Source organism: Lacerta agilis, chromosome 9 (assembly GCF_009819535.1).
Source record: "Lacerta agilis isolate rLacAgi1 chromosome 9, rLacAgi1.pri, whole genome shotgun sequence".
NCBI classification, from domain to species: domain Eukaryota; kingdom Metazoa; phylum Chordata; class Lepidosauria; order Squamata; family Lacertidae; genus Lacerta; species Lacerta agilis.
Window position 1 is genome coordinate 59,225,078 of NC_046320.1, and position 10,640 is coordinate 59,235,717.

At 46.3% G+C, this 10,640-nt stretch overlaps 1 protein-coding gene across 1 annotated transcript in view; it reads left to right on the forward strand.

The window, feature by feature from the left end:
• The window catches only part of FAM13A (family with sequence similarity 13 member A), a 137,717-nt gene extending 128,012 nt beyond the window's left edge, over positions 1-9,705 (forward strand). Inside the window, 5 exon segments of the mRNA XM_033160600.1 lie at positions 889-984; positions 4,312-4,395; positions 6,799-6,995; positions 7,252-7,353; positions 9,129-9,705. Coding sequence (XP_033016491.1) covers positions 889-984; positions 4,312-4,395; positions 6,799-6,995; positions 7,252-7,353; positions 9,129-9,255 — 606 coding nt within the window. The 3' untranslated portion in view covers positions 9,256-9,705.
• The last annotated feature ends 935 nt before the right edge of the window (positions 9,706-10,640 follow it).

Genomic DNA, 10,640 nt, shown 5'->3' on the forward strand with positions numbered 1-10,640 from the left:
CTTGTTTTTATTTTTCCTCCTTGGAAGCAGTGTTTCATAGCCCCATTTAACAACAGGGTTATTACGGTCAGCACTTCCATTATAGATTTCATGGGAGGGTTGCGGGGGCAATGAGAAGAAAACAGTTTCCAATAAGTAATTTAACTTGTCTGCCTCCTCTGAAAAGCCGGACACTGGGGGGTATAAATCCATGCAGAAGTTAAATCTGGTGCAGTAATATAAATGCAGAGAAAGACACTAAACTACTTCCAGAAGCCCTGTTTTCATGACATCTCACGGCTTATTATGCTTCTCTCTTTGCAACATTTATGTCTTCCTCGTGATTGACAAAGCTGCTTGTTTTGCTAAAGTTGCTGATAAAAAAAGCAGAAAATAGGCAAAGGCTTTTTAGATAACATGGAGGCAAGAACAGACCTTCAACTTAGACCATTGAAAGGAGCTAGGCATTATTGGTTTTAGAATAAGAAAAAGCCCTGCTGATCAGACAACCAGATGCTTACAGGAAGCTCCCAAACAGAACAGGAGTGTAGTGTCTCCAGCAATTGGTATTCAGAGGCATATTGCCAAGTTGGCAATAAAAATGAAGCCTAATTTAGAACTGCAGAAACGGAACTATAGATCTGGGCAGGGCAATCTGCCCAGCGGGTTGAAGGTTGGAGAACTGATGGCAGAGAACCCAAGTTTTCACCAGGTTTCTTGGTGGATGGGAGAGAGGGGTTGGCCTCCGTTTTAGTTTCGGCACCTGCTGAGAAAGCGATAGTCCTGCCTTCTCGCAGGAGGTTTGGCAGAGGACAGTGAAATAGTTGGCGCAGTAGTCACAGTCTGTTGCTTCCTGCAAACTCCACCACCACGCCTCTCAAGCAGCCAACTGTGTCTTCGTCATTTCAGGTAACGAAACACGAGCGGCAGATGATGAAGCCCCTGTATGACAGATACCGCTTAGTCAAGCAGATTCTCTCGAGAGCCAACAGCATCCCCATCATCGTGAGTATAAACCTTTTCTGCATGGTTAGCTTGAGTGGACCTTGTCTCATTGCTGGCAGCGAGGGAGGGAGAATCCTATCTTTGTGCACCACATTGGACATAATGCCTCAGTCGCAGCCATTTTCCCCTGTATGGTAACAGCTGGGTGAGCATGTGCATAGGAAGAGTGAAGAGGGCTGGTCCTAGCGTTAGGTAAACTGAGTTAACTGCTTCAGGTGGTGGACCTAGGGAGGCGGAATTGGGAGTCCCCCTCCCCGCCTGGCCTCTGCCCTTGCCTCAATCCAGATGGCGCATCTTAGAAGAGGCTAAAAACAGTGCTGAGAATTAGGGGGCAATTTTTGAAGTTGCTGTAGGTTTAAACTCCCCCCCCCCAGCCGATCCCCAGTTTTTGGCACCAGTTAAGAGTTGCAGCGATGCCACAGCCAGAATGCTTCACTCTGATGAAGGACCTTGGGCCGTCCTAGATGGAGGAAGGAGGTAGAGGTGGAAAGCCATACCAGCACAAAACAAGAAGAAAGGAAGTGGTGGGGGGGGGGAGAGAGACCACTCAGGCAGCACAGTCTCTTGTGTTAGCCTTGGGAGTAAAGGTTTGGCCCCCTGGCATTGGGTACTTCTGTATTGGGATAGCTGTTGCTGCTGATTCAGTCTCAAAGGCTTTGGGGAGAAGGTCCTCAAGATGGAGGCAGCGTTTCACAAAGAGATCTTAACGCTACAATGGTACCTTGGGTTACATACACTTCAGGTTACAGACTCCGCTAACCCAGAAATAGTATCTCGGGTTAAGAACTTTGCTTCAGGATGAGAACAGAAATCACGCGGCGGCACCACAGCAGCAGCGGGAGGCCCCATTAGCTAAAGTGGTACCTCAGGTTAAGAACAGTTTCAGGTTAAGAACGGACCTCCAGAAAAAATTTAAGTTCTTAACCCGAGATACCACTGTACTAGCATTGCACCTGTGGTCCATGTGGGATGCTACAGTCTGCACTAAACCCCTCTCTGGTGTGGGTTTCCTGTGCCATGCCAGTGAGTAGTAGGACAGGGAGCAGTTCAAGCTCTTCTCAGGATGCAAACACCTGAGGTTTGGGTATGCTGAATGAGCATGACCCCTGGGGTCAAAAATCTCAGTCCCCAATCTCAGTGGAATTCCTTGTCCATAAAGAAGCAGGCAGTTCACCCGACACATTTACCCCCTCAATTTGCTACCAGCCCTGTAGGCTTAAGACTTCTGGCAGTTCACAAGGGAGACTGGGCCAGGGACTTGGTTTACGTTTCTTTGAGGGAACCAGCGTTCGTGCCCAGTTGGCCGTCCTTGAGACTCCTTTGGCTGAAGGGAGGGATCAATTAGACATTCTGTTTCTTCTGACCAGTGGAGGAGAAAGTATAGCAAACAGCTACAGTTTCCTCCACAAACACAGTTGTGCTAGCAGAGGAAGAGAGAAAGATCCCACTTGAATAGAGTTTAGGGCATCTCTCTCTCTCTCTCTCTCCACGCCCCCTCCCCGCCCAAACTCAAAGACACATACAGTGGTACCTCGGGTTAAGAATTTAATTCGTTCTGGAGGTCCATTCTTAACCTGAAACTGTTCTTAACCTGAAGCACCACTTTAGCTAAGGGTGCCTCCCGCTGACACTGCGCCGCAATTTTTGTTCTTGTCCTGAAGCAAAGTTTTTAAACGGAGGTACTATTTCTGGGTTAGCGGAGTCTGTAACCTGAAGCGTCTGTAACCCGAGGTACCACTGTATTTTAATTTTGCATTACAATCTGTACAGACTTCCAGAGAGTCAACCACTTTGGCACTTTAAAAAAAAAATACCATAGTACAAAGGGTAGATTGCAAATTGACTTTTCAGCTGATACAAAATTCCGCATTAAAAAAAGAGAGAAATGGAACCCAAAATTCTATGATTAGGGGAAGAAAATTGATGCCTCGGGGACATTCTAGGGAATAGCATTTTTTCCTGGGTTGCAGCATTGACTTGAATCCTAAGATAACTTAAGGAAATTCACAGGCAAGAAGTCTCCCATCATCTCCTTCCCACTGCAATGGCCTGTTCCTCCCAAAAAGCCTCTCTGAGAGATTCAGGGGTCATGTGGGATGGGGATGGGGATGGGGCAGCAGAGACGACCAGACAGGAAACTTGTTTTTTGTAAACTTCCTTAAGTTAGCATGCCTCTGACCCAAGCTTTGATTTTTAAAATTTTATTTTTTTGAAAGAGGAAATTGGCACAGTTTGAGATTATTTGTTACATGTTTTGTCAAGCGGGGGGGGGGGCAGTAGTTGTAGGAGGGGGAGCTGCCACGTTCTCCTGACTGCAGGGCCTGATTGTTGAGGAACACATTTGAAGTTTGCCTTTGTGACCGTGAGGACCAGCCAGACACATGATTTCAGAGCAAGAAAAAGGGAGGAAATGTGCCAGTTTCCACATTGGGTTATTGCATCTCTTGAGTGCACTGTGAGTGCTGCTTACCAGGCCTTCTGACCATTCAGCCAGTGCAAACAAGAGATACTTTCCTCTTAGTTTCTGCCTCTTTATTTTCATGAATGAGAGTTTATTTTTACTAGTTTGCTGCTGCCATACCAAGCCTTTGCCTTGGCAGGGGAATAAAAGGTTTCTATTCAGATGAATGGATGGGATGCCATTTGGGTTATTGGGGCTTGTCACATTTAGCCTGATAAGCACATGCTTCTTCTGGACCCAGGACACCACCCAGCAAAAGATTTCTCTTCTGCAGGTCCCCTTGAAAGCAAGAGGAATTGCACAAATGCAGTCTTCAGTCCCATTAATTTCAGCAAGCACTTAAGCAAGGGAAAGCTCTCTGAGGGGTTGTTTTGATTCCATATGCATGGAATCCATGTCATATTTCATATGATCTATGACAAGCATCTGAGTATCCAGTCCTCTACAGTCTGGATCTCCATATTGCTCACAACCATACAGTTCCATTTGAGCATGTCTGAATAAGGCAGCCCCTGTTTGTGCATCAGAACTGCTCTTGCACCAGAGCTTTTTCGTTGAGGCTCATTTGCTTAGCCTTGCGAGTACAGTGCAGCCATCTTTCTGCATCTAAAAGCATAATGGGTAAGGCAGCCACTAGACAGTGTTTCCATATTGCGTGGAAGGATGATGATGATGATGATAATAATAATAATAATAATAATAATAATTGTTGTTGTTGTTAGATTCGACCCTGACACTTCTTAGTTAAATGCATTCTTAGGGAGACTTTTAAAGGTTTTAATCTGGAAATGAATGAGGAATGGGAGTTAGGAGAGATGATGGAGGAAAGGGTCATTATGTAACCTGCTTGTTAACACCTGTCACAGGGTTCCCCCTCCAGCAAGCGGAGAAGCCCTTTGCTGCAGCCAATTATCGAGGGTGAAACTGCTTCCTTCTTCAAGGAGATAAAGGTGAAAAAAAAAACCTCCCACTGCTAACTCATTTGCTCAGCCCGCATCACTTCCCTTCTCCCACAATGAAAGTGATAGACTCCCCATCCTCCCTTTCTTTCCCTCTCTCTCTCCCTCTCTCTCTCTCTCTCTCTCTTGGTACATAATTGCTGGTTCTTCTGTCATGTCTCCAGGAAACAAAATCAGTAGCTGCTTTTGTCCGGCTTCCTTTGTCCACGTTCTGCCTGCCTCTGTTACAACTGACCCTTCAGTGCCTCCTCCTCCTTCCTCCTCTTTTGCCTCCCTTTTGATTTGCAAAATGCACAATTTATTACCGGTACTTGCACGCTTGCCGCCTTCTCCTTCCTAAGATGCTGTTTTTGCAATTATTACTGCTTACCTTTCTTTGGCTCGTATGCTGGGCCTTGGCCCAGATCTATAGCCGCAGCAGAATAATGTGGTAGAGTTCTGAGGGGGCAAAAATAGACCACACCACTTCAGACTGCAGGTAGAGGGATCTCTTTTCTGGATGTCTCCATTTGAATAGAGGTCAGCGAGCTTTCTGCTCCAGAGAGGGTTGCTTCCTTTTTACTTAGGAAAATGTTTTTGAAATCACCTCCCCTGCCACACACACATCCTGTAGTCTGGACCGATACAATCCATTCTGCCGCCACATTTTGCCCAAATCTGCCCTAGGTGTTGATGGTGTTTCCTGCTTGGCAGGGGGTTGGACTGGATGGCCCTTGTGGTCTCTTCCAACTCTATGATTCTATGATTCTAGGTAGGGCTTGAGCAAACTTAAGACTTCTCTGCCACACTTCATATTTACAGGAATTGTGTCTCCTCATGTGACACACACACACAAACATACCCCTTTCCACGATGTTCTCAGTAATGGTTTCATAACTTTGTAACAGAGAGCAGCATTCCCCCAGCTAGCACTGGTGCGAGCTGTGGACCAAATAACCAGCATTTGTATACTCTTTAGAGGCAGAGCCTGATCTTAGTGGCACAAATCCTAAGCGCTTAACGTGGACTGGAGGAATCCTTCAGGAACGCACTAAAGGCGTTTGTCTGCATCGCCTCTTCAGGACCAACAGCCCCTACCCCTTCTTTTTCAGTTCCCAGATATGAATTATTTGAAGATGGATGTTTACTACCAGGTTCCATTGACTCAGAGCATGGACGTAGCCAAGGGATGGCAGGGGGGCAGCTGTCTGCCCCCCCTAAATCAAGTAAATCAGTGAAAAGACTTAACTGAGGTTCTGCCCCATCAACATAAAGCCTGCTCCACTAATATAAATCCTGGCTACACCCATGGCTTGGAGTGATGGCTGCTTTTTTGGTTCTCACAGTTGGCAAAGCCCCCCTTTGCATGTTCCTTGGATGAGAGCAAAGCCTTGGCAGCATTTGCTCTGGGAGCGCTGCAATTAGAGGAGAATCTGAGCTCTCCCACCAGCCCTTGGAGCCAGCTCACAGTGGTGGCCTTCGTTGCTGGCTTCAAGTGTTGAAGTCACTCAAGATGAAGCGATAACATGTCCAAAGTTAAGAAATGTGAACTTCCACAGCAACATTCCCTACCCCCCCCCCAAAAAAATAGTTAAGCTGTTCAACTTAACAAGGCAGAATAACCAGGCATTCTGTTTCCTTGCTGCGACGCTGGGATAGGAATGGATTTTGAATCCAGCAGCTGCTGTGGTTCTCCCCATTCTCCATCATCCCTTGACCATGTGGGGGGGGGGGAGAGGCCCCACCCACACCTCACTCCAGGGGCAGGAAGCTTGTGAATTATGCTAGGAGAACCTCTAAGTCAGGCATCTCCAAAATCGGCCCTCCATATGTTTTGGGACTACAACTCCCATCATCCCTAACCACTGGTCCTGTTAGCTAGGGATGATGGGAGTTGTAGTCCCAAAACAGCTGGAGGGCCGAGTTTGGGGATGTCTGCTCTAAGTCATTATAGGGCAGGTGTTATCCAAATGTTGTTCGAATACCTCCACCATCAGTCCCAGGGATGATGCGAGTCCAAGGTCACCAGTTCCCCAACCCTGCTCTAAACCAAGGGGGGAAAGTTAACATCCTTTTGGTTCCCTCCTTCTCCTGCATTTACCTTGCCCTGACATCATTCTAGGAGCTTGTGGAGACTTATTTAACAAGCTGAGCTTCCATTACTTAAGCTTTGCCTGCCTTAGGATATGCAGAAGTCTTGGACGTGGTCTCCATGCAGCAGCCATTAGCGCATCCATCAGCTGCGTATTAACACTTGCAAGGGGCCTTGGGTCTGATCTGGCAGGGATCTTCTCGCAATCTGGTGCTACAGACTGCTTCTTTGTGTGTTTGGAATGTGACTGCGTTGCTTCTAGGAATGCGGCCTGTAAAGGTAGTCAGGCAATGGTAATCATTGGCGCTAAAATGTCTCTGCAGGAGGAAGATGACGGTTCTGAAGAAGACAGCAACACGAAACCAGATTTCATGGTCACCGTAAAGCCAGACTTCAACGTGAGAAGTTTCTTGGACCATCTAGAAGATGATGGCGACGGCTTTGTTTCTCCGGTGGATGATAGGATTGCTTCAAAAAGCAGCCAAGATATGGGAGTGTCAAATCTTCACGCTGCCTCCATGTATGTCAGGTTTCTGGCTGTCAGATTCATGTTCTGCGTACTGTGTGTTTGGGCTAAGGTGGTAACTAAAATTAGGAAAGGGATCTATAATATATAATTGTTACTTATGCTTCCTTAGCAATGGGAGCTGAACTGTGATAATCACCATCTGTCGCATGGCAGTTATCACTTAAGGTTGTTTTGTTTTGTTTAGCTTTCTGCAGTATTTTTGTGTCTCTGTTTTGTTTTGATTTCCCTTTTGTCTTAAATTACATAGGCCAGAACTTGTAGAACAGCTCCAGGAAGTCAGGGAGGAGAAGAAGAGAATCAGGAAAAAACTGAGAGATTTTGAGGACAATTTCTTCCGGCAAAACGGAAGGTAACTTTTTCCCTCTTTTTTTATCCCCAATCCTTCACTTTGCCACATCAGAACCTTTGTTTTATTTACCATCATATTCAGGAAATGAGCATTTACTTATCTTTTACAATGCAAGGCACTTTGCTTGCATCTTTACCACAGGGGTGGGCAACCCATGACCTTCTAGATGTTGCTGGTTTAACTTCCCATCTTCCCTGGACATTGGCCATGCCGGCTGAGACTGGCAAGAGTTAGAATCCAGCATCATCTTGCAAGGCCACTGGTTCTCTGTCCCCACTTTATAATAGTGGCATTTGTTTTATTCATGTATACGTGAAACCCCCAGGGAATCTCTATTGCCAAAACCGCCTTGGAAGCCGAAGAGGCACAAGCTGCCTCATTCGGAATTTACTTCCTGATATGGATTGAGACAGCAGCATTCCTTTCTGGACTGCTGAGCATAAGAGGAAACCGAGAGCAGCATTGGTGGGACTGCCAACCCCACCTTCTCATGTTCACCCTTTGAAAACTCTTATCCTTCACTAATGTCACAAGCCTATCTAAACGTATGTGCCGATTTAATGTAAGTGCTCAAGTCTTGTATGTGAGAGAATGGTTACAGGTAGGTAGCCGTGTTGGTCTGCCATAGTCAAAACAAAATAAAAAATAAAAAAAATCCTTCCAGTAGCACCTAAGTTTGTTCTTGGTAGAAGAAGTGTGCATGCACACGGAAGCTCATACCAAGAACAAACTTAGTTGGTCTCTAAGGTGCTACTGGAAGGATTTTTTTTTTAATTTTGTATTTTGTTTTGACTATGTGAGAGAATGTGTGTGAATCTGAGAATTGTTTCCAGAGGCAACGTGAAGTTTCTATTCCGGCCCTGGAATGAAAACAGGCTCTGCCATTCCGTTTTCATGTCACGACAGGCATTGTGGTTCACAAGAGCCCACCGTTAAGTCTAGAAACTTTCTTTTTTAGAATAGTAGCCAAGGTTCTCTGTTTTTCTACAGGGAACCAGTACCATTCATGTAAGGAATATGTCCTGTCCACTTTCTTTCCTTCCTGTAGAAAGTGTTTGTTAGATAGATAGATAGATAGATAGATAGATAGATAGATAGATAGATAGATTTGTATGTCGCCCTTCATCCGTAGACCTCAGGGTGGTTCACAACATAAAAATACAATATAAAAAACCAAAATGCATGATTAAAACAAAGGGGGATGGGACCACAAGCCTATAACCCCCCTCCCCCAGTAAATCATCCCTCCAATTTGACCTGTTGGTCAAAGGAGAGCTTTTCCTCTACCTTTTACTCATCCTGGTATTTGCTTTCCTTTTCTTCATTCACCCCACCCTGGCATTTTCCTTACATGTTAACTTTTGATTTTAGCAAATGCTTGTCTGAAGCATTTCCACCCCACCAATCTGGATTGGCAAGGCATACCTTTTTTCCTTTCTTTTTGAGGCACCTCAATTTGTGTCAGGATTTGGGTACCTCATGCAGCACATAGTTAAACTATGGAACTCCCTCCCACAGGAACTGGGCAAATTCATGTAGGCCAAGGCTATCAGCGGCTCCTTAGCCGCAATGGCTGTTTTCTGCCTCCGCTGCCAGAGGCGTTATGCCTCTGAATACCAGGTGCTGGGAATTGCAGGGTGCTGTTGTGCTCACGTCCTGCTCGCAGGCTCCCCGTGGACACCTGTTCAGCAACTATGAGAGCAGGATCCTGGATGGGCCCATTGTCTGGAGGAGAAACGTCTTCTGAAAAAGTCTTCCCTTCTGCTTTCTTGCAGGAATGTCCAGAAAGAGGACCGCACTCCTATGGCTGAAGAATACAACGAATACAAGCAAGTTAAGGCCAAGCTGAGGCTGCTGGAGGTCCTCATCAGCAAGAGAGACATTGGCTCCAAGATCATGTAACAAAGGCGTGCTTGACCTTGGCGGTAGAGTTAAGAAGTTGGCTGAGCCAAAGGAAGGATTGCTTGAAGAACTCAGCGAGGCCCTTGCGCTGTGAGGGCCTTCTTAGCAGCAATCCCGGGGCTGTGTCTGACAAGGAGGAGGGCCCTGCATCTTTTCTTCATACTTGGGGGCCTCTCCTGCCTCCAAGCTGGTTCACCCAAGCCAGCAGGAGGGGGGGTGAGGTGGGTGATACACTCAAAAGACTCGCCACCCACCCCAAAAGGAAGGGTCCTTCTGCTTTGATCAGCCTGCGACGTGTGAAACGCTTAGACTAACGAGAGCCTGATTTTATGCCTTCTCCTGCGTGTCAACAAGAGAGAGGTGAACTAGTTTGAGTTATCATGAATCGCCAAATAATTGTCTGTAATTGTCAGACCAATAAAGCACCCAGGTCTGTTCTAATGCGGAGGAGCTTGCATCCTGGGGTGATTCTATGGCTTTGCAAGAAGAGGCGACACCTCCAACTCGGGATCTCGCGCTCGACTGCAACCTCAGCTTGTTGGGGCTGCGGCTTTTCTTAAGGTCGCCCTCAGTTGAATGTTTTGAATTGGTGGGAAAGCACTGAGTGCCACCCTTGGCCTTTTTTTAAGTGAGTGGAGAGAGACATTTTCTTATTCTCCTGCCCCCTCCCAAAAATAATATTTCACACTGGCGCTTCTCTTCGAAAAAAACGCAGAGAAGAAGAAGAGCTGAGAAAAATGGGAACCTTGTTAAAATATGGTTTAGCAGGTTAGAGGGAGCCCTCGAAAGTTGAGGCACAGATTGCAGCCTTAATCTCTCCCATGCAGAGGTGTTTTGAATCTGGGCTGTGGGTTCCAAACTGTGTCCTGAAAATCCTTGGGACCTTAGTAGGGATTCCTAAGGTCAGTAGCAGGCAGGCCACCCTGAAAGAATCGTGCAGTGGTGGTGTCACACTATAATGCACTATTGGTTCATGTGGAGTCATGGTGATACGCACCAACTTTTTGCAGTGGTTCATTGCAGTTGTGCAGAGGTTTCTCAGCAAACAAATTGGATGCAGAAAGGGTTTCCCAGGGTTAGAAAGTGTGGAAAACCTCTGAGCAGTCTTTCCTTGCTGCTACTGCTTAAGGACAGTGTCGGCTTACGCCAAGGAGTCCTTGCAACTGTTTCTTCCCCCCCCCCCCGCCCTACCGAAATCTTGATGGGATCCAGTGATAATGAGGCGGCAACATTTTCTGTTGATGTTTGTAGCCGCACCCTGTTGAACGCGGCTGTCTTGTTGCTGTACTTTCAAATAGCTTGTGTAAAGATCATAGGTACAATGATGCACTTTAGAGAGACAGAGTTTTATATTTTTTAAGAAAATCGAAAACCAATCGTAAGAA